At 36.3% G+C, this 25,182-nt stretch overlaps 1 protein-coding gene across 1 annotated transcript; it reads left to right on the top strand.

The window, feature by feature from the left end:
- The first annotated feature begins 455 nt into the window (after nucleotides 1-455).
- Nucleotides 456-24,888, top strand: LOC117343777 (integrin beta-6-like). Its single transcript, XM_033906269.1, has 22 exons — nucleotides 456-790; nucleotides 4,384-4,466; nucleotides 5,050-5,148; nucleotides 5,650-5,740; nucleotides 6,224-6,355; nucleotides 7,286-7,382; nucleotides 8,333-8,429; nucleotides 10,292-10,378; nucleotides 11,293-11,376; nucleotides 12,130-12,210; nucleotides 14,445-14,636; nucleotides 15,366-15,445; nucleotides 16,242-16,296; nucleotides 16,932-17,093; nucleotides 18,247-18,377; nucleotides 19,283-19,434; nucleotides 20,374-20,474; nucleotides 20,952-21,038; nucleotides 21,229-21,367; nucleotides 21,596-21,712; nucleotides 22,167-22,336; nucleotides 22,819-24,888. Exons 1-22 carry the CDS (start codon nucleotides 718-720, stop codon nucleotides 22,897-22,899), a joined length of 2,391 nt encoding a protein of 796 aa, XP_033762160.1. The 5' UTR covers nucleotides 456-717; the 3' UTR covers nucleotides 22,900-24,888.
- The last annotated feature ends 294 nt before the right edge of the window (nucleotides 24,889-25,182 follow it).

Raw genomic sequence — 25,182 nt, forward strand, 5'->3', positions numbered from 1 at the left:
TCATGTCCCCGCGAATTTCATTTCTTTCATTAGCCTTATAGTTAAATACGTTAATTTTTGAAATCTGGGTATGCCTCGATCTTTTTGTCAGCATTGAACATTCTCGATTAAAGCTTACGCTGGTATTCGTATGGATACACTTTCATATTCAAGTTGGGACCGGGCAAGGATTTGTATATCGGTATAAATAATTCAATGGCCAAATTTAGAAGAAAACAAAGACGTTATTGTGTCAACATGACGTACAGCAATACCAACCAAAATGAGTAGACATATCCTGTATTGATAACGATAAATGATAAATATTTCCCTGTATGATACATCAATTGTTTGTTTATAAATATAATGTACACCCGCGCGTGCTTCGTAAGATACAGCATCAGGCTTAGTATAAAGCAGGGATTAGCACTATATCCTGTGTAAGCCATCCCGTCCAACGCCACTATCTCAACATCCTGTCTCGTCTACATCGAGTTTTCGCTACATCTAACAGTCAATCAACTGGATCTTACTTCAGTACTGAAACATATGGAGGATTGGAGAGATAGGGGCACATTTTGAAACTATCGTTACACATTGCGAGAAGGGGTTTGAAATGAAATTACATGTGTGACTAGTGTTTTAGAGCAGGAAACGTAAGTCCATGTTTTCCTGCACTTCTCGCTCAGGAAAAGCACTCGATACTGACACTAAACCTCCTTGTCACGACTGACGGCCATGTCACATCCTCATACGACTATGGAGAAAGGGTTTCTTTTGGCAGCCATTATTTTTACGATCTTCGTTTGTGGTAAGTAAACTCATGTTTTACCCAAATGGATGTCGGGGTCAGAGAAAACTCGTACTACCGCGTGTGGCATTTGTACGTATAGTTCGCCCTACACGCGTGAAAATGTTAAAACATGTCTTTTTCTACCACCAGAATATACCGACACTGCATTAAGTTTTCAAATAATTATAACCGTCATTTACGTTTTGCATATTAATACAATATACTGTATGTACATATATATATATATATATATATATATATATAGTATATAACGTATATTCATTTATATTTGTATGTAGATTGCTGTGTATTTGAACAGATGATCACCGGTATAATGTATATATCTTTTGTGCAAGATATTTTCAAAAATCTATAATGTTGAATCAGTTCCTAAGGCTTCCAATGTTATAATACACCGATAAAATGCCAGGATATCATGGACCGCTGTTAAAGTAGGTGCTTGGTTGTGTGATAAGGAAGTATTTAGTTTCCAGATGCCGGACTGGTATGTATGCGATAAACATTCGCCATATACCCAAAACATCTGGCAGCTTTACATACCATTTTGAGAAGTCTAATTGTTTAATGTAATAAAATGAGTGTGGATTTTTCTTGAAGAACCTGAATCCAGACACCTGTTAACCTTTTGAGGTTATACAATTCGAGTAGTACATCTCTCTCCACAGGAACTTGGCACGAATTAAATCAGCAAAGTCCATGTATATATATGTATGCCCGAGTTTCTTCAGAGGAATTCTGGAAATTTATGTCAAGTCTCTGTGCTCGTTACAAAAGCATTATTTTCCATAACATTGCTATAGTAATCATTCATAACAGTAGTTATCTCCCCTACATTACAGTAGTTATATCCCCTACATTACAGTAGTTATATCCCCTACAATACAGTAGTTATATCCCTACATTACAGTAGTTATCTCCCCTACATTACAGTAGTTATCTCCCCTACATTATAGTAGTTATATCCCCTACAATACAGTAGTTATCTCCCCTACATTACAGTAGTTATCGCCCCTACATTACAGTAGTTATCGCACCTACATTACAGTAGTTATCTCCCCCACATTACAGTAGTTATCTCCCCTACATTATAGTAGTTATATCCCCTACAATACAGTAGTTATATCCCTACATTACATTAGTTATATCCCCTACATCACAGTAGTTATATCCTCTACATTACAGTAGTTATCTCCCCTACATTACAGTAGTTATCTCCCCTACATTACAGTAGTTATCTCCCCTACATTACAGTAGTTATCGCCCCTACATTACAGTAGTTATCTCCCCTACATTACAGTAGTTATCTCCCCCACAATACAGTAGTTATCTCCCTACATTACAGTAGCTATCTCCCCTACATTACAGTAGTTATATCCCCTACATTATAGTAGTTATATCTCCTACATCACAGTAGTTATATCCCCTACATTACAGTAGTTATATCCCCTACATTGTAGTTGTTATATCTCTTACATTACAGTAGTTATCTCCCCTACATTACAGTAGTTATCTCCCCTATATGACAGTAGTTATCTCCCCTACATTACAGTAGTTATCTCCCCTATATTACAGTAGTTATCTCCCCTACATTACAGTAGTTATCTCCCCTACATTACAGTAGTTATCGCCCCTACATTACAGTAGTTATCGCCCCTACATTACAGTAGTTATCTCCCCCACAATACAGTAGTTATATCCCTGCATTACAGTAGTTATCTCCCCTACATTACAGTAGTTATCTCCCGTACATTATAGTAGTTATATCACCTACATTACAGTAGTTATATCCCCTATATTACAGTAGTTATATCACCTACATTACAGTAGTTATATCCCCTATATTACAGTAGTGATCTCCCCTATATTACAGTAGTTATATCACCTATATTACAGTAGTTATCTCCCCTACATTACAGTAGTTATCGCCCCTACATTACAGTAGTTATCGCCCCTACATTACAGTAGTTATCTCCCCCACAATACAGTAGTTATATCCCTGCATTACAGTAGTTATCTCCCCTACATTACAGTAGTTATCTCCCGTATATTATAGTAGTTATATCACCTACATTACAGTAGTTATATCCCCTATATTACAGTAGTTATATCACCTACATTACAGTAGTTATCTCCCCTACATTACAGTAGGTATCTCCCCTACATTACAGTAGTTATCTCCCCTATATTACAGTAGTTATATCCCTGCATTACAGTAGTTATCTCCTCTACATTACAGTAGTGATCTCCCCTACATTACAGTAGTTATCTCCCCTACATTACAGTAGTTATATCCCCTATATTACAGTAGGTATCTCCCCTACATTACAGTAGTTATCTCCCCTACATTACAGTAGTTATCTCCCCTACATTACAGTAGTTATGTCCCCTACATTATAGTTATATCCCTACATTACAGTAGTTATCTCCCCTACATTACAGTAGCTATCTCCACTACATTACAGTAGTTATGTCCCCTACATTACAGTAGTTATCTCCCCTACATTACAGTAGTAATATCCCCTACATTACAGTAGTTATCTCCCCTATATTACAGTAGTAATATCCCCTATATTACAGTAGTTATCTCCCCTACATTACAGTAGTTATATCCCCTACATTACAGTAGTTATATCCCCTACATTAAAGTAGTTGTCTCCCCTACATTATATAGTAGTTATATCCCCTACATTACAGTAGTTATATCCCCTTCATTAAAGTAGTTATCTCCCCTACATTACAGTAGTTATCTCCCCTACATTACAGTAGTTATCTCCCCTACATTACAGTAGTTATCTCCCCTACATTACAATAGTTATCTCCCCTATATTACAGTAGTTATCTCCCCTACATTACAGTAGTTATCTCCCCTACTTTACAGTAGTTATCTCCCCTACATTACAGTAGGTATCTCCCCTACATTACAGTAGTTATCTCCCCTATATTACAGTAGTTATATCCCCTATATTACAGTAGTTATATCCCCTACATCACAGTAGTTATATCCCCTACATCACAGTAGTTATATCCCCTACATTACAGTAGTAATATCCCCTACATTGCAGTAGTTATCTCCCCTACATTACAGTAGTTATCTCCCCTACATTACAGTAGTTATCTCCCCTATATTACAGTAGTTATCTCCCCTACATTACAGTAGTTATCTCCCCTATATTACAGTAGTTATATCCTCTACATTACAGTAGTTATCTCCCCTACATTACAGTAGTTATCTCCTCTACATTACAGTAGTTATCTCCCCTACATTACAGTAGTTATCTCCCCTATATTACAGTAGTTATCTCCCCTATATTACAATAGTTATCTCCCCTACATTACAGTAGTTATCTCCCCTACATTACAGTAGTTATCTCCCCTATATTACAGTAGTTATATCCCCTACATTACAGTAGTTGTCTCCTCTACATTGCAGTAGTAATCTCTCCTACATTATAGTAATAATATCCCATACATTAGTGAAGTTATCTCCCCTACATTAACTTTTCTTCAAAAACATAGCTGTTTTTCACTCTTTCTACTTTTTTGTTGTAGTATTGCCAGTTTTTTCATGCTAAAATAATTTTTTAATTTAGTGACTTATGGTCAGACCTGTGGTGGACGAAGATGTGGTGATTGTGTTATTAATGGCACAAACTGTCATTGGTGTGCTCAAGAGGTAGGGAAATCGACACATTATTTTTGTATGTTATGCAGTCATGTATTTGTATCTTTTTTACTTAACATTCCCTTTACCAAAGTTCCCTTTATAGAGCAATAAAAATGTCATACTTATCATGTCCTCTCCCTTACAAAATAAAGATATTACTGATAGGTTATCTCCCTTTAATAATCTCATATCTGATATATTATATCATTGCTATCTACCCTATAGGTGTATTGAAATTTATCTAGCTGTAATGACTAATTAACCAATAAACCTCTTACCCCTAATATTTTACATTTGTTGATGCCATTGATCTCTCACTCCTAACCTATGTTTGAACTTTTTGATGTCATTGACCTTTTACCTCTAACACAAGATGTTTGACCTTTGTTGATGTCATAGACCTTTCAACTCTATCACCAGATGTTTGACCTATAATGATGGCATTGACATCTTATCTGTTAAACCAGATGTTTGACCTTTGTTGATGTCATTGACCTTTCACCTCTAACACCAGATGTTTGACCTCTGTTGATGCTGACCTTTAACATTTAAACCCAGATTTTTTGTTATATGACATTTTTCTGTACTTCAGGGATTCAATGGAACCCGATGCGGAACTTTAGAGGAACTGAACAGGAATAATTGCACAGACATTAAAAGTAGGAAAAAACAGAGAATAGATCTGATCAAGGTAACTCTCAGCTTAGTCAAGGTCACTTTCTAAATACATATTGGTCTAAGATTTTGAGTGCTTCTTCTGGATACAAGATTTTTTTTTTTTTTTTTTTTTTGTCTTAGAGTATCCTAGATCCTTTTTTTGTACTATGCTATATCCATGTCTATGATTTGATATCATCATAATTATGTTTTTTTATTGGGGGGGGGGGGGGGGGGCTGCTTTGGTATATTTTGTCCTGGAGTTTAATATTGTAGCATTCACTATCTCTTTTTGCACATTTTAAAAACTGGTCTGTAAAATATGGTGTGTGCCACTCAAATGAAGGAGCATGTTTATTTGGCTCAGTTGGTAAAAATAGGGATTATCACATTGGAGAGGTGGTTTAATAATTCCTTTTGGGCAATCAACAGAAATGGGTATTCCCTGTTCTTTCAGAAATTTATTTAACAAAATCAGGACAGACAAATCTCAGTAAAATATGAATCCATGTGGATGTTTTAAATTTTGTTTCAGAATGAAGTTGTTCAAGACCGTACAGGCAATGATACATCTGATGCGATACAGCTTCAACCACAACATGTCAAAGTTTACCTTAATCCCAATGGTATGGTAACATTTACCTCAATCTTGCATCATTTAACCTACAAAATAAAAAGGTCAAGGACATGGAAACTTCAATGAGACTATTATTTGCTTCATGATATAAATTGGTGATAATGCTTTTCATTTTCCCGAGATATTTGTTAAAAGTGAAATTCACGTTATGAAGCAACCACAGAAGTAATTACTGGCAGTCATGATTTGTTACAACACAGCCCCCATACAGTCAATCGAACAAGCAGCCTTTTGATATGTAGCCCTGTGTTCTACCTCCAAACCAACCTGCTTCCATGTTTCATATGTAAATTTTGGGAGGATAGGAAAAACATTATTAAAAATGTTCCGTCTAGAAGATAAATTGTAAGTTCTTATTGTACTGAAGGGTTACACAATTCCTGTCACAGGAAAAAAAGGCGATATTTCAGTATTGATTAGATATATTTTCTCTCCATACTTCTGAGTGACAGCCATGGTATTTTTATTACAGACGATATGTTAACGTGGAATATCACATACCGTGTGGCTCGGAATTATCCAGTTGATCTCTACTTTCTGGCTGACCCGTCTAATACCATGATTGCTTTCCGAAAAGCACTAGCATCACTGGCTGGAGAGATCGGTAAGTTTAAACGAACTATTTCATAAATGAGTAAAATAAAACTATCCTCATTTGATATTGAATGATAGCCCTTTTTTCACATTATGTATCCATAACAGAGGAAAGATTCAGGGTTGGCCCTAAATGATGGGCCTTTAAAAATACAAAAACAAATGACCGACGATTGGCCCTAAATGATGGGCCATAACAAAAAACAAAAACACAAATTGCTGAGGGTTGGCCCTAAATGATGAGCTACCAAAAATACAAAACACAAATGACTGAGGGTTGGTCCTAAGTGATTGGCCATAAAAAAAAATACAAAAACAATTGACTGAGGGCATGAAGATATTGATTTTATTTTCTTTTAAGCATTGTTGTCATTTTTTTTTAGTTTCATTGGGGTATGAAACAAATTTTGTTTGTAAACTGTATGAATCTGCTACGCGGATTCTTACAGAAGTTTGCAAACAAAATTGTTTAGAAAATATTTAATTGACATCAACACTTATAATTAATTTTTGAAAATGATTTTCTAATTTAAAACATGTTTTATGTACAATTTTACTGGTTTTAAATGGGATTCTTTTTCTCAAATCAATACGCAACGTCAATTGTCGTGTTGTGACGTCACATTTTTCGCGCCATTCTCGGAATTTCTTTCATAGAAGAATGAAAAGAAATTTTCGACCAATCACATTTGAGTATTTACCATGAAAACAAAGAAAATTAATTATTACCTGGTAATCTAAATTTTACAGTCAAAAATAATGTTTAAACCAAAAATTTTGTAATTTTTACACAAGTGTAAATCAGACAATACTATTTCTCTTGTACCTTTCTAATTTTGAAATTGGTGAAAAATAACAATGTTTAAAACTGGTTTAGAGTAAGATATAGACTGCCTCTGTTGTTCCTTGTTGGATGTTATCCTGTGTGTTTTGTTTATAGGCAGAGCTGTAGGCGACATGACAGAAGACTACAGATTTGGTTATGGAACAGCGATGGAGAAAACTGTTTTGCCTTTCACACATTCCTCCCCAAAACAGTAAGTGTGTATATTTTCACTCAACGCTTCCAAAGGTTTTTGTGAAAATAGACAAAATTATTAAATAATGACTGCTATTTAATTTTCATATAAGTTTTATATGAATCCTCCTGCAATAGTCCTGATTATTTTATATCTGAAAAAAATCAATTTTATAATTAAAGATAACAACATATGATTATAATTCCATTGACACACATTTTGACTTTTTTCTCAAGTTCTCAAATGTCTGATAGCTAATCCAGAGATTAGGTGTCAATATTAGGCTTCAAATTCTGAGTTGATTTAAAATCCAATTAACACTGCTCTCTGTTAGTTGAGTTATATTCATTGAACCATGAAAACATTACCTGTAAATTTTATTCGTTTTGTAAAACTTTCCTGACCCCTAGAAATGTTATCATGTTTTTTAAGTCAATACAACATCTCACATGGCTACAATGATACCTCCCCCAGTTTCATCAATACTCCTGGAAATTTTTATTGTATAATTTTCCACTGGAAAGCAGTACAGGATTTAAATAAAGTTCTTTATCAAAACTTATCCGCTTTAATCCAATAATGCTGTCCTATAAAAATTTAAGTTACTGTAAACGCGAAAATTTCCTCCACATTTTTTTTTATATCAGATTGTGTCATCTAGCACTACAAACGAAGTTGGATCAATCGCAAAAAATTACCTCTACATATATAGTTTACTTATTGAAATCGCAAAATTAACTCCCCGCAAAAATAACCACGTTTTCAGTAATACATTTACTTCATTTTAAGGAACATGGATGAAACTGGTGGCAGAATTCTTTTTTTTTTTATATTTCATATACATGTACCACAATTCAATGAGTAGGCAATGCAGGTCTTATGGGCCTTTTTTATTGTAATTCTAGCTATTGGAAAACTCTTCGCTGCGATGTTAACTATTCCTAACTCTTATGTATATTAATTTTCAGTCTAGAGAATCCATGTGGAGACTTTGGGGGTGTTTGTGCTTCGCCCTATGCCTTTAAACATTCCATGAAACTTGCAAAGGACATTCCAGAATTTGTGGTGAGTTTTTTGGGATCAAATCTAATTTGGAACGTTATCATTATACTGTAAATAAATTCATTTTCATGTGCGATTAATATTGGCATATTTCACAGGTGATTAAAATTCATGAATGATTAATTGCAGCAAAATAATCTCAATCACAGGCACAGTAGCCCTTTTTTGACTGTAAATCACGAAATTAAATTGTCACTAAAAAGTTGTAAAGCATGAAAACGGAAAATTAAGTCACCATGAAAAAGTCATAAGGCATGGAAACGCAAAATTAAGTCACCACAAAAATAAGTTTGTTTACAGAAATTCTCTGAAGTTATTCTCTTTTGATCTACTAAGTCAGTAAGTAACATAAAGACAATAATGATATCTTAAGTCTAATATGAAACTAATAGATCAAAACTTTTTTCCTTTGAAGAAACAATGTCTGTTACTTGGTGTTAATCTATTCAGTAAGTTAATGTATATGGAGTCCGTAGTATGTAAAAATATCCTCATGTGTATACATTCAGAGTCAGTATCTGTATACTAGAAATCTAGAAAATAACTTATCAATGTTGTTATGTAGACACACTTCTATGATATACTGATCTGCTTCCATTAAATCCAGTATAATAGCACTATGATGAGATAAGTTGTCGTCATTTTAGGGTAAATAAGGCCAAAATATAGTTGGTTTGGCGTAACCCGCCTGACCCAGAAAAAATGGGCCTACTCGGAAGATTTTTATTGAGAATATTAAAATGGTTTTTTTTAAATGACTTGACCGTTCCGGATATTTACAGTATATCCGGAAGTTGCTTTGCAAGTTTGAAAATATGTCTCACAAACCCAAATAAGGCTGGTGTAAATAATGATTTCCAAACAGTTTATATTCTAGTTTGTATTTGTATTGAAGGTTGAAAATCTGTTTTCAGAACTGAATAAAAAAAAATTCAGCACTACCTACCTACCCATATGTAAAACCCTCTTGTCGGGTTACAGCAAACCAAGATATTTTTAAGGGTGGCCTAACCACAACAGCTTCCAAATATGGTTTCTTCAGAGCACCTTTCAGCCCAAATGTGGCGAAACATATCGAAGAGCATCATAAGTTCATTGTGGTTGTTTACCATGTTCAGATTATCAGTATTACATGCCTCGGTATCCAGCTAAAGAGCAAAGGAAACCTAAATCCACCCAGGTTAACAACCGTATTGGCTCTATTCCTTGTACCTCGTCATCATTTTGATGTAATAAGTATTGTCAAAGTCTTAAATCATTATCTTTATTTATTTAATACTTGAGGAAAAACACATATTTGCAGTAATCCTATTTCCGTGCTTTTCATATTGGAAATATGACACTAAAATGAAATGACACTAATTACATTTTATCAAATTACATGTTCGCTTTGTTAATGGCAACCAGTGTGGATCATGGACAACGTAATTCATCCTAATAGGTTTAGATTTAATAACAGATTAAATGGAGTGTAAAAAATATGTAAAGGATATATTAAGTCTCAAACTGACTATTATGTAAAAAAAAAAAAAAAAAAATTGTGGACAGTCTGAGGCACTTAGCACCAAAGACTCTCTAATATTTTACGTAATTGGCAGATTTAGACTTATATCTTACTTAAATTAGACAAAGGGGCTTGGCAAAATTCCCAATCTATGGTCCATCTATATGACTATAATACATATATATATGGACTGTGAGTTGATATTTCAAGTCCCTGTGGAAACTCAGATGATTTTAATCTCTGTACATTTCTCAGTAAACGTAATAAGATAATTACTTTCATGTTCGTCATTTAGACGAAGTATTTAACATTCTAACCCGTCACATTGATTGTTGCGACTAAGTGGAAATTACAATTACAGAGACAAGTTACAGCTACCAATGACAGTGCTAACTACGATTCCCCAGAAGGAGGATTTGATGGCTTGATGCAGGTTATGGTCTGTCCCGTGAGTGTCGAATTTTATAATTCGGAACTTTGCCAAATTTTCTTCAGATATGAATGACAACATACACATAACTACCATATTTATCCAGTAATTAGCCCTCATGTCTTGTATTAAGACCAACCATGTCTTGTTTAACAAACCAAATGCTATTACGTGTACACTGTCCTGTAATAAGCCCACGTCTATCTGACACCCACTACTGTAATAGCTGAACTGGACTGGGTCGATCATCGCGACCAGGTAGCTCAATTGCTAGATCATCTGGCTAGTGTTCCCAGGTCAGGGTTCGAACCCTGGTCTGGCTGTGCATTTTTCACTCCTCTTACATTTGGTGCCAGTGACCAAACCTTTTTTCAGGTGATGTGAATTCTTGACAAGGGGATACCCGAACTAGGTTTGTGGGTTGTTAGGTCTTAGGTATTTTTTTCTTAAAAATAATGAAGTATCATGTATCTTCAGCGTAATTCAACAATTTGAGCAGGTAATGATATGGCCAATATCAGATAAACTTGACAGAATCAGCTGATTTGGCAACACTACATCAGTTGGATGAGGTATGAAAATAAAATGTATTACATCAATTTCATCCACCAATAAGCCCATGCTTTGTTATAAGCCCACTAATGTGTATTTCAATTTAGGGAAAAAAAAATTAAAAATACATTGTCCAAATGTCCTGTAATAAGCTCCCCCCTAAGTTTGAGTTAAAGGTTTGGTATTTCCCCCAGAGACTTATTGCTGAAAAGATACACTACCATAAAACTCTTAAGACAAACAGGTTTTTTTCGATTTCAACAAATTCAGCTCAGCAGAATTTATTCAAAAATTCTATAACAAATTCCAGATATAGCAAATATTTCCTCTAGTCCCTTGGAATTCACTACAAAAAGTTTGACATTATAATGATATTGTAGGAGCTGATTGGCTGGAGAAACCGCTCACGTCGTCTCCTTATCTATGCCACCGATAGTGACTACCACTACGCCGGCGACGGAAGGGTAAGTAAGGAATCCATGACAGACATGTAATGGGAAACTTTAAATAATAAGTTATTATCATTATCAATTAACTCTTCTGCTAATCCTTGTCATACAATTATCAACATGGTGGCCTGTATCTGTGTTTGGCTAACTAGAGAATGGTCCATCCAGACACCTGTTTATTTGAAGTTTTCTACAGGCCCTAAGTTTTGTAATACCAAATATTTGAAATACAATTGTAACAAAATCAAGAACATCTTATACAATTTTACTTCAAGGCTGTATAAAATTACTTATCATTGATCCTAGGGTTTTTTCACTGGTTTGGGATGAGTTCTTTTTTCTATATCATGAATATGGAGGAAGGGGGATAAATAATGGTACAATCAGGAATGCAGCGTATTGGACGTATAGTGGTTCCAGTTATCCCAGGTTTATTTAAAAATAATTTATAAGGATGCACTTGGACCATGTGAAAAATTAGATAAATAGCGTGTATTTGAGTAATGTAGGTTGGTGTAAGTGGGGGTTTACTGTGTCAAGGACATTTTCAAGAGTAACCTTCAAAAAGAAATTTTATATAGATATGAAATGATTCGTATTTGTAATGGGGTCCATTATTGGCCAAAATAAAAAAAAAAACAACAGAAAAAGCCTTTGATCATATTGAGATGCTTTGGGGATTAGAACAGAAGTTGAACAGATTATTACAGATATTTAAAGTTTAATAAAAATTCAGGAAAAATAGTATAATGTTTTTATTTTATACAGCTGGCAGGGATTGTTACACCAAACGATGGAAGATGTCACACAGATTCTGTGACTAACATGTACACCAAAGCTCTGGAACAGGTCAGTACATGTATATTGGAACTATATATATCAAAAGATTGTGATAGGATAGATATTGTATATTGATTGTACCCTGCCGATGCTGGGACATAAAGTGATAACTCTTTGCTGTCTCTGAAATTGATGCACTGTAAATAGACTGATGGGAAATTCACACCAGCCAGAGCTAGGAAGGTGACTCAATTTTATTCAGCTTCCTCATTCATCAAGTTTTCACTGACAAAGGCACACACTATTCTTTTGCTTCAATGAAGCCAAGATTTTACATTTAAAATTTCAATTTGCACCAAATCTGCATCATGAATGAGTACTGAAAAATATTCTATCCTTTCTACGGCAGGAACTTGCAACCTCTGGCTCAAGAACATATCCTTGCTACCATTAGGCTAAAGGGAAAATTCCCTCTAGCTTGAGCTAGTGATCTGTAATCACCACTTTTACACTGGGTCTCGAACTTAGTGACATTTTGCTCTCAAGGATAATAAATTATTTGTATTCACCACTTTGACACTGGGTCGCGAACTAGTGACCTCTTGCTCTCAGTTGATACCCTCTAACTAGGCTAAAGGGAAATTCCCTCTAACTTAATTATATAAGCTACAAAGATAGTTCAATGATCTTCATTCGCTACTTTAACACCGGATCTGAAATTAGTGACCTCGTGCCCTCTGAGTGGATACCCTACCCTAGGCTAAAGGGAAATTCCCTCTAGCTTCACCTACAGCGATACTTAAATCATCTGTACTCAACACTTTTACATTGGATCTCAAACTGGTGACCTCTTTCCCTCTGAGTGGATACCCTATCCTTGGCTAAAGGGAAATTCCCTCTAGCTTCACCTACAACGATACTTAAATCATCTGTACTCATCACTTTTACACCGGATCTGAAATTAGTGACCTCGTGCCCTCTGAGTGGATACCCTACCCTAGGCTAAAGGGAAATTCCCTCTAGCTTCACCTACAACGATACTTAAATCATCTGTACTCATCACTTTTACACCGGATCTGAAATTAGTGACCTCGTGCCCTCTGAGTGGATACCCTATCCTAGGCTAGAGGGAAATTCCCTCTAGCTTCACCTACAGTGATACTTAAATCATCTGTACTCAACACTTTTACATTGGATCTCAAACTGGTGACCTCTTTCCCTCTGAGTGGATACCCTACCCTAGGCTAAAGGGAAATTCCCTCTAGCTTCACCTACAACGATACTTAAATCATCTGTACTCAACACTTTTACATTGGATCTCAAACTGGTGACCTCTTTCCCTCTGAGTGGATACCCTACCCTAGGCTAGAGGGAAATTCCCTCTAGCTTCACCTACAACGATACTTAAATCATCTGTACTCATCACTTTTACATTGGATCTCAAACTGGTGACCTCTTTCCCTCTGAGTGGATACCCTACCCTAGGCTAAAGGGAAATTCCCTCTAGCTTCACCTACAGCGATACTTAAATCATCTGTACTCAACACTTTTACATTGGATCTCAAACTGGTGACCTCGTGCCCTCTGAGTGGATACCCTACCCTAGGCTAGAGGGAAATTCCCTCTAGCTTCACCTACAACGCTACTTAAATCATCTGTACTCAACACTTTTACATTGGATCTCAAACTGGTGACCTCGTGCCCTCTGAGTGGATACCCTACCCTAGGCTAGAGGGAAATTCCCTCTAGCTTCACCTACAACGATACTTAAATCATCTGTACTCAACACTTTTACATTGGATCTCAAACTGGTGACCTCGTGCCCTCTGAGTGGATACCCTACCCTAGGCTAAAGGGAAATTCCCTCTAGCTTCACCTACAACGATACTTAAATCATCTGTACTCAACACTTTTACATTGGATCTCAAACTGGTGACCTCTTTCCCTCTGAGTGGATACCCTACCGTTGGCTAAAGGGAAATTCCCTCTAGCTTCACCTACAACGATACTTAAATCATCTGTACTCATCACTTTTACACCGGATCTCAAACTGGTGACCTCGTGCCCTCTGAGTGGATACCCTACCCTTGGCTAAAGGGAAATTCCCTCTAGCTTCACCTACAAGGATACTTAAATCATCTGTACTCAACACTTTTACATTGGATCTCAAACTGGTGACCTCTTGCTCTCTGAATGTATATCACTAAGGAAAAGGGAAGTGACCAACAGCTGGAATTGGTCAGTTGAGTTATTCCCTCTTCAATAATACTGTAAATTATACATATTGGCCTTTGCTTTTCCAGGATTACCCATCTGTCGGCCAGATCAAAGAGAAAGTTAAAGAAAACCAAATCATCCTGCTGTTTACAGTCGGAGCTGCAGCAATTGATGCCTATGCAAAGGTTGTGGAAGAGATCGGTCAACAGTCCAGTGCCCAGAAACTTGATCTTAGGGACTCCTCAAACATCACCCGAATCATACAGAACACCTACAGGGTATGTCTCATACAGAACACATATAGGGTATGTCTCATACAGATCACATACAGGGTATGTCTTATACACAACACATACAGGGTATGTCTCATACAGAACACATACAGGGTATGTCTCATACAAACCACATACAGGGTATGTCTCATACAGAACACATACAGGGTATGTCTCATACAGAACACATACAGGGTATGTCTCATACAGAACACATATAGGGTATGTCTCATACAGAACACATATAGGGTATGTCTCATACAAACCACATACAGGGTATATCTCATACAGAACACCTACAGGGTATGTCTCATACAAACCACATACAGGGTTTGTCTCATACAGAACACCTACAGGGTATGTCTCATACAGAACACATACAGGATATGTCTTATACAGAACACATACAGAACACATACAGGGTATGTCTTATACAGAACACATACAGAACACATACAGAACACATACAGGGTATGTGTCATACAGAACACATACAGAACACATACAGGCTATGTCTTATACAGAACACAACTGGGTATGTCTTATACAGAACACATACAGGGTATGTCTCATACAGAACACATACAGGGTATGTGTCATACAGAACACATACAGGGTATGTGTCATACAGAACACATACAGAACATATACAGGGTATGTCTCATACAGAACAGTTCAATACACTGTAGTTTGAAATACCTTGAGCCTGTAGACATATTAAATTATTGTTTTCAGACCATCCGGGAGAGTGTGAAGATCCTGATTGAGGAAAGAGATGATATCTATTATGAACTCAGGTCAAACTGTGGATCAGGGTAAGTTAAGATTAAATTTCTAGGTCACCTGAATGAGGCTCAGTGACTTTCTCCAATCCGTCTTTGTCCATGATCATGGATTGTTTGTCGTCCATCCTCAGTTAACATTTTTCATTTTTGGCTTCATCTCAAAAACTCTTTTGATAAAATTTTGCAGAAACCTTCCCCCGCAAAAAGGCACTGCAAAATTTGAAATTACAGCTGTATATTTATATGGTCCCCATCACCTAGGGGCCTAGAGGGTTGGGCCCAAAAAGGGTCAAATTGACAGAAATTTTAGAAATCTTCTTCTCAAGACACAGATATCATTTAATCAAATACATGTACTCTTCATGGATGGAAGGGTCTTCAGATGCTTATCGAAATTGTAAATTTCATGGCCCGTCCAATTCCCCCTTGGGGAGCCCTTTGCTAAACTTTGATCTTATTGAACTGTTTAGAATTACATTGTAAATGAAGATAGTTCCATCTATTTAAGACTCCTTATGGACTATGGACCTCTTGTCATTTGCCTTTTATATGGCTTTGGAAGTACATTGATATTAATTCAGCAGCAAAAATTATAAAGGAAGTAACTTGTCATGTTTGTAGCAGACACATTTTTCTTGATTTACTTTCAAGGAATTTCTCACATGAATGTCTGTATATTCATCATTCTGCTTATATTTATAGCAAAAATGCCTTGTGTTGACTCCTCGTAACAGACAATCGCCGTGACTGGTGAAATCTGATCCTTCCATTGTTTTTTTCACTGTAATCTTTTATCATTTAGATTTTTTTTTTTATTAAATTGCAGAAGTGACATTCTTCAACAACAAAGCAGCTGTGAAAAAGTAGGAGTTGGAAAACCAGTGAGTAATCAAAATTTCAGACAAAATATCAGCATAAACTCAGTGATGCAGGGTTTAAATAAAATAGTCAGGTTTAAGCTGGTGAAAATGCTGGATAGGATGTCAGTGTAAAGTAATAAAGATAATAGGGGAGATAACTCTGTGTGAAGTTAATGACAGAATCATCACAGATAAATCTATAGTTTGTCCGAGAAATTCTGTTGTGAGATTTTTTTTTTTTATATAAAACATTAATTTAAGTGTAATAGGGATGAGTAATAAAAAATATCCTCCCACCCTTGGGCTCTAGCTATCTACCTCCACATACTCTCCAAGTGTGCATCCTACCATTAGACTAAAGGGACATTCATGTTAGCATTAACTTATACAGTGACCTGATACTCTCCACTTTAACGTACAAATTGTAAGGTTAATTGAAAAAGATCAGACAGGAACATGATATTGTGGCACGTTTTAATACTGTAAACAGGTGTAATGACACCTTCTAACACTCATAGCCTAGCAAGCTTGAGGTCAAAGTTCAATCACTAGTGGAGACATGCTATTCACTTTTCTGTTGTATTATATCATTAACCATGAGGAACATGTATACACATGCGTCTGGTGATGTACCCGATGACTCCATACATTTCCAGATAAGGTTCGAGATGAAGATGCGTTACAAGGGTACAGAATGCTCCAAGGATCCAAACCAATGGACGGAAAGTTTTAAAATCAATCCAGAGGGGCTGAAGGATGAGCTGATTGTGGACGTAGCCTACAACTGTCAGTGTGATTGTCAACTTCCTGGTCAAGCGGTCAGTAATTAGCCATTATGTTGAAAGGGATGAGGTGGAGAGAAAGATGGTTTTCGACTCCAAACCAATATTTTATAGCGTATACGGTTTTCCCGATTTCATAATGGAAACTAAACTCTAGCTCTCAGAAAGCATCTGTATTAATCTGCAAAAATGCAAGCTCTTCCCCACATTATACTTACCAACTTCTTCATTTTTGCAGGAACATCAATTTTAAAGTACATAGTATGCAAGAAGTACCAGTTTACAAATAAACTTTCCCTAAATATTATTACCTTACTGATATACTAGGGGACTAGGGGAGGGGGCTTATTTGAGGATATATACAGAACATGCACAGCATTTTCAAGAAGCATTTAAACAATACTAAATTCTGTTTGTCCGTTGTTGATCTGAGATCAACAGTATTTTCAAGGGGGATAACTCCAATATTTTAAAGCTAAAGAGCTGTTTGATGTAGATAATATGAGGTGTGTGTAAATGCATGTGCAGTCTAAGTCAGATGTGAAGGTCAACTTCAAGGTCACAATAATATAATCTATAGAACATTTGCATCCTTACACAAATAGTATTTGTATGTCCTTCATTTAAAAAATAAGATAATAAGGGGAGATAACTCAGAATTACAAAACGTTATAATTCCAGTCCACTCCAGTGTTGATTGTTGGTTGCTGCTTTGTACTTGTAATACATTTTGTCTTTTCGTAATGTAGAGTAATCTGCTCTTGTATGCAGGTATTGATCGTTACATCATAAGTTTGCATGAGAAAATAATGTTTTTATGACTTTTCTCACAAGCAAATGATGTAACACTCACTATGTGCTCACAAGAGCAGATAACTCAGCGTTACGAAAAGACAGTGAAGTTAGTTTGTGATTATGGGTTATCTGCTCTTGTACGCAGGTATTAATTGTTACCTCATTAGTTTGCATGAGAAAATTACGTCATTTCCTCACAAATTTATAACATTACTCTCACAATCAAAAAAACTAATGATCAATAATTGCTTATAAGAGCAAATAACTCAGCGTTGCAAAAGGACGAAGAAGTTAGTTGGTGATTATGTGTCTTATCCTTGTAACTAGATACTTATCTAATGACAGATCTACGACAATCCCTAACACTTATACAGGTATATCTTGTTGATTTCAGGAAGAAAACAGTAAAAAATGCAACGGTTTTGGTACATTTGAGTGTGGAGTGTGTACTTGTAACGAGGGCTGGTCTGGAGATAACTGTACTTGTGATGAACGACAGACAGACATTGTGGCATGTTCGCCAAGGTAATTAAAGTCAATTATATAGACCATTAATCTGAAGGTTACTGATGTTTTATCATCCTTTTTAAAAATCTGATATTGGGCCAACCAATCTATCAGATTTTTTAAAAGGCCAATAAAACATGGGAAATCTTCAGATTTATAGAATATGTGATTTTTTATATGTATCTTTTTTTTGTACTTTAATATGTTAATATTATTTCATAATGATAAGAATATTTAAATTTTCATATACTGCTTTATCACCTACATCAATATAAAGCTGTGTCAAAGCAGTTAACAATTTATGATACTGTAAAACTCGGATAAGTCAAAGTCAACAGGACCGAGTGATATGTTTGACTTATCAGACATTTTGACTTAACCGCTTTTCCATGTGCAGGAATATGCAATGACCAGTTTCCATTGGTTGGTTATTGTATACATGTCTAATAACAAGGTGTGACAAAGCAATAAAAATTTATTTTTTTTTTAATTGGTTATTGGCCCCTTAGCTATATACCCAACATTGTCTTTCTCAACTCCCAGGGGAGCCAGAATTTCCATCCATCGCAAACAGCCTATGTATTACATTTCCAGCACTGCCTTATCACAAAATCTTTACAAATGAGTGGAGTAGATAGCATTTAACAAAGTAAAGTTTTTTTTAAGGATACATCATGGCTGAGGGTCCAACGTGATTGAACTAATAATCCTTTGATTCCCAGGCCAGGGTACCTTTAGTACTATCATTTGTCCAGCATGTCACTTTAAAGAGGTGTGCTTGTCACCAGCCATGGTATTATGTGATGAACTTTTGTTACAACACTTTCTCAAGTTTCGCTTGAGATGGATGTAATATACATTTCATAAAAACTGCTTTACTGTATACACAAGATACAGGACTCATAATGTGTTGGTCATTGTAGTGGAGGGAATGAGACACTGGACACCAGTATCTGTAGTGGACGAGGTGAATGTCGCTGTGGACGGTGTGAGTGTGACCAACCGGAATTCATCAGCGGAGAGTTCTGTCAATGTAACGCCAAAAAATGTGGTGTCCTCAATGACCCCTGTTCAGGTAAGCAACTCTGTACAGGTACTGTACATCAACAAAGCAGACATCAGTGACAGAGACTATATACACAGCCTTAGATTACAAGGATCTGTGGACAGGTTTGTCCCTGATAACTGGCTTTAACTGTTGGTAACCATGTTATCACACAGATAGCTGGCTTTAACTGTTGCTAACCAGGTTCTCACACAGATAACTGGCTTTAACTGTTGGTAACCATGTTATCACACAGATAGCTGGCTTTAACTGTTGGTAACCAGGTTCTCACACAGATAACTGGCTTTAACTTTAACAAATCACATTTATCACTCAGATAACTGGCCTTAACCACAAGTAACCAGGTTATCACTTTAACTGTAAGTAACCAAGTTATCACTTTAACTGTCAGTAACCAAGTTATTACTTTAACTGTCAGTGACCAGGTTATTACTTTAACTGTCAGTAACCAGGTTACAATTTCTCTGTAAGGAACCAGGTTATTACTTTAACTGTCAGTATCCAGGTTATCACTTTAACTGTAAGGAACCAGGTTATCATTTTAACTGTCAGTAACCAGGTTATCACTTTAACTGTAAGTAACCAGGTTATTACTTTAACTGTCATTAACCAGGTTATCACCTTAACTGTAAGGAACCAGGTTATCATTTTAACTGTCAGTAACCAGGTTATTACTTTAACTGTCAGTAACCAGGTTATCACTTTCTCTGTAAGGAACCAGGTTATTACTTTAACTGTCAGTAACCAGGTTATCAATTTACCTGTTAGTAACCAGGTTATAACTTTAACTGTAAGTAACCAGGTTATCACCTTAACTGTAAGGAACCAGGTTATCACCTTAACTGTAAGTAAGCAGGTTATCATTTTAACTATCAGTAACCAGGTTATTACTTTAACTGTAATTAACTAGGTTATCAGATGGGTTAAACTGTGTTTTTTGTCACACAGGTAACGGTTTATGTGAGTGTGATGTTTGTCACTGTAATGAAGGCTTTACAGGAAGGCATTGTGATTGTCCTCTGTCCACTGCCACCTGTGAGAACAATGGGGTAAGTATTAACTTTTCTATTGTACATGTTTTATAATATATAAACTCATTAACACAAAATATTGTAATGAAAGCAGAACACAATGTTTTACAATAGGAAACCAAATAGGTATTTCCATGATAAGAATACACAATGAAAAATCAATTTTAATAGAAAATTCTGGAAAAAAAATCTACCTCGATCTTCCACCCCAACAAATATTAAGTTTAACTTCTACATGCCATCCTATCTGTTCTACAATGTTGTAAATCAACTTGTTGAGAAGTTATAATGAATTACATGTAGGTAAAACTCAATGCTAAAATAAAATTCTTGGGTGGAATGTGTTGGTTGAAATTAATGATGGCATATAATTGTAGCAACCATGATGATGCTCAAGATGTTCAAAAGCACTTGTCCTTAAACAGAAACTTATTTATTTATTTTTGTTTATAAGATTTTATTTTCGTTCAAATTTTACTAATTACTATATTTCAGACCATTTGCTCTGACAATGGTGACTGCCAGTGTGGGAAATGTGTTTGTAACTCATCATATACTGGGATTCTGTGTGACCAATGTACGGTAAGTATCCAACAAATTCAACTTCAATCAGAGTCCTCTGTGTGTTTGACAGACATGATGAGAAAGGGATATTCTAATTGTTAATGAACAATGGCATGATGATGATGATGATGATGATAATGATGATGGTGGTGGTGGTGGTGATGGTGATGATGATGATGATGATGATGATCTGTTAAATCTGTTAAAGACTTGTGCTGAGGGTCTCTGTGACAGTAATCGTGCCTGTGCCATGTGTGTGCTAAAGGATGATGGGAAATCTGGTGATATGACCAGGGAGGAATGCGAACGTGACTGTCAACACGTCACACTGGTCAGCGACTTGGACTGTAAGTAAATTTGTACATACTGCTGTTTGTCAATAAATGTGTTTGAGTGAAGAAAACTGAAGAAAACAGATTTTGAAAAATATATGCTACTCAAAAATAAGTATCATTTTGATATACTGTATATCAGAAACTAAGAAGCCTTCCCCCACTGATTCCTATTATATTTATGATAATAAGGTATATGATTATATATTACATTTTGAATTGTCATATTGATGTCTATTTCAGCTGTGAGAAGAAATGATTCCAAGACATGTAAATTCAAAGGTGCTGATCAATGTGTGATGTCATTCATCCTTCACACTGTCAATAATGAACAAGTGGTGTTTGTCAAGGAAACCACAGGTTTGTATATATTACTTACTACCAATGGAATTTCCCTAAAGGATCAACCAGTAAGACTATCTCAAGCCATTTAATGATGCATGCTTTTATCTGTTACAACATGCTATGACCTTGACCCATATTCAAGCCAGTTCATGTATGATTTTATCTGTTAAAGTGCCCCCCATGATCTTGACCCATATTCAAGCCAACTAATGTATGATTTTATGTGTTAGGTGCCCCCATGACCTTGACTCATATTCAAACCAACTAATGAATGATTTTATCTGTTACAACTTTCCTCCGTGACCGTGATCCATATTCAAGCGAGCTTATGGATGATTTTATCTGTTGAATTGCCCCCATAACCTTGACCCATGTACAAACAAACTAATGTATGATTTTATGCCTTACGTGCCCCCATGACCTTGACCCATATTCAAACTCAACAAATGAATGATTTTATCTGTGACAGCTTGCCCACCGAAGCCAGCTAATGTTTTGATACTTGCCATCTCAATATCTGCTGCTGTGTTCCTGGTGGCAATCATACTACTGTTGCTATGGAGAGTGTTTGCCTACTTCTACGACACCATGGAATACTCCAAGTTTGAACAAGAAATCAAAAATCCTAAATGGGGCTTTGTGAGTATAATTAATTATACAATGAGTAGTTTGAGCGTAAGTTACAACAGCACTCTTAATACAAGTGGTCTTATCCAATACAGTTTGATTTATTCATGTACTGGAAATTTCCAGAACATTCTTTTTTAGGAAATCGTTGCTTGATTCTTAAAAAATTCTTTAAAAAATGTTGATGTGGTGCAGCGGTATAAGCTGTGGGTTTTTCTGGCTAGGTGATTAGGTGCTGTAGATCAGGTGTTCGAGGCCTTGTCAGGACACAAGTCATAAAGTTGTTTTCCTTTGTCAGTAGTGCTACTACATTATATATGTATATACAATATATGGTTACATACGAAATATAATATATGGGACAAAGAAGTAATTCTGACAGCGTGGACATTGAAAAATTTCAAATTTTCGAGGCAATCCGCCCCTTTTTCAAGACACAGATAATACAAATACATCTATATATTCACTCTAACATTTACTATTGTACATTTCAGGATGACAACCCTCTGTTTGTTAGTCCAACGTCCCGATATGAAAACCCAATGTGTGACAAGCCAGGTGATGGAGGATTCTGATAAAATGTCAGGTGTGACTTTATCCTTTGTAAGGCTTCATCACAATTTCCTTGTAAACATCATTTGTACCTTTGGATGTTTCATCCTCTGTAGGGTACATGAGGTACATGTCTGGTCTTATATTATAAAATGAGCTGATATGTATATCTGGCGAAGTTTGTAATATATGACTAGACATGTCTCTGTGTGTATGGCGTGGCCAGTGGTAAGCATCAACTGTAACCTTGGATGTTTTGACCTCTGATGTGTGTGGACAGGACTGACACATTAACAACAATTTTGGATGTTTTATCCCTAGTAAAGCATGCAATGGATTCTTAATTGAACTGTGACCTTGGATGTTTCTTCCTCTGTAGGTCATGGACAGGATTATGTAAAACATCAACTGTAACTTTTGATGTTTCCTCCTCTGTAGGATGTAGACAGGATGAGGTAAAACATCAACTGTGACCTTGGATGTTTCTTCCTCTGTAGGTCATAGACAGGATTAGGTAAAACATCAACTGTGACCTTGGATGTTTTGTCCTCTGTAGGTCGTGGAGAGGATTAAGAAAAACATCAACTGTGACCTTGGATGTTTCCTCGTCTGTTGGTCGTGGACAGGATTGAGTAAAACATCAACTGTGACCTTGGATGTTTCGTCCTCTGTAGACCGTAGACAGGATTAGGTAAAACATCAACTGTGACCTTTGATGTTTCTTCCTCTGTAGGGCGTAGACAGGATTAGGTAAAACATCAACTGTGACCTTGGATGTTTCTTCCTCTGTAGGGCGTGGACAGGATTAGGTAAAACATCAACTGTGACCTTGGATGTTTCGTCCTCTGTAGGGACTGTGGACAGGATTAGGTAAAACATCAACTGTGACCTTTGATGTTTCTTCCTCTGTAGGGCGAGGACAGGATTAGTTAAAACATTCAACTGTGACCTTGGATGTTTCCTCGTCTGTAGGGCGTGGACAGGATTAGGTAAAACATCAACTGTGACCTTGGATGTTTCGTCCTCTGTAGGGCGTGGACAGGATTAGGTAAAACATCAACTGTGACCTTGGATGTTTCGTCCTCTGTAGGACCGTGGACAGGATTAGGTAAAACATCAACTGTGACCTTTGATGTTTCTTCCTCTGTAGGGCATGGACAGAATTAGGTAAAACATCAACTGTGACCTTGGATGTTTCGTCCTCTGTAGGGCGTGGACAGGATTAGGTAAAACATCAACTGTGACCTTGGATGTTTCCTGGTCTGTAGGGTGTGGACAGACTTAGGTAAAACATCAACTGTGACCTTGGATGTTTCCTCGTCTGTAGGTCGTGGAGAGGATTATGTAAAACATCAACTGTGACCTTGGATGTTTCGTCCTCTGTGGGTCGTGGACAGGATTAGGTAAAACATCAACTGTGACCTTGGATGTTTCCTCGTCTGTAGGGCGTGGACAGGATTAGGTAAAACATCAACTGTAACCTTGGATGTTTCCTCCTCTGTAGGTCGTGGACAGGATTAAGTAAAACATCAACTGTGACCTTGGATGTTTCGTCCTCTGTAGGGCGTGGACAGGATTAAGTAAAACATCAACTGTAACCTTGGATGTTTCCTCCTCTGTAGGGTGTGGACAGAATTAGGTGAAACATCAACTGTGACCTTGGATGTTTTGTTTCGTCCTCTTCCTGAGATTTGCGAAACATCAACTGTTTCTTCTTCTGAGTGTGGACAGAATCTCTTAATGAAACATCTATTTATAACTTGTTGTCACCGTCTGTTGACTGTGTTTTGATGACGTAGATTAACCTCACATATCTGTCCCAAAATCATATATTATCAGACATCATCTTAAAAGTTAATACTCAGACGCCTACAGACGGAAGTCGTGTCTTCTAATTGGTACATTCAAAACACATCACAAACAAGACTTCTACTGAAAATAGATTGTATGATTATTGTGTGTGAATCTTCGACAAGTTCTGCCGTTTTGAAATACAAATATCATGATCAAAACTAAGGCAAACGCTTCATTTTTAAACATGCGACTGAAAATGGTTTTGTTCAAACAAACCAGGAAACATGTACTAAACCTTGAATGAAGTGTTTTATCAGATAACATGTTTGACACTTATGATGGATATTTTGATATATTTAAAGATTGAACAAGGACCCCCGCCATGATTTCGTATGGTGTATATAAGTCTATCGGTAGACCTATTTATTTAACTCCTTAGAGTTTAATTTTAAAACCGAAAATTCAAAACCTCCGATAACGAAATCATGTTATTATTTTAAATATGCAACACA

Source organism: Pecten maximus, chromosome 15 (genome assembly GCF_902652985.1).
Source record: "Pecten maximus chromosome 15, xPecMax1.1, whole genome shotgun sequence".
Taxonomy (NCBI): Eukaryota; Metazoa; Mollusca; class Bivalvia; order Pectinida; family Pectinidae; genus Pecten; species Pecten maximus.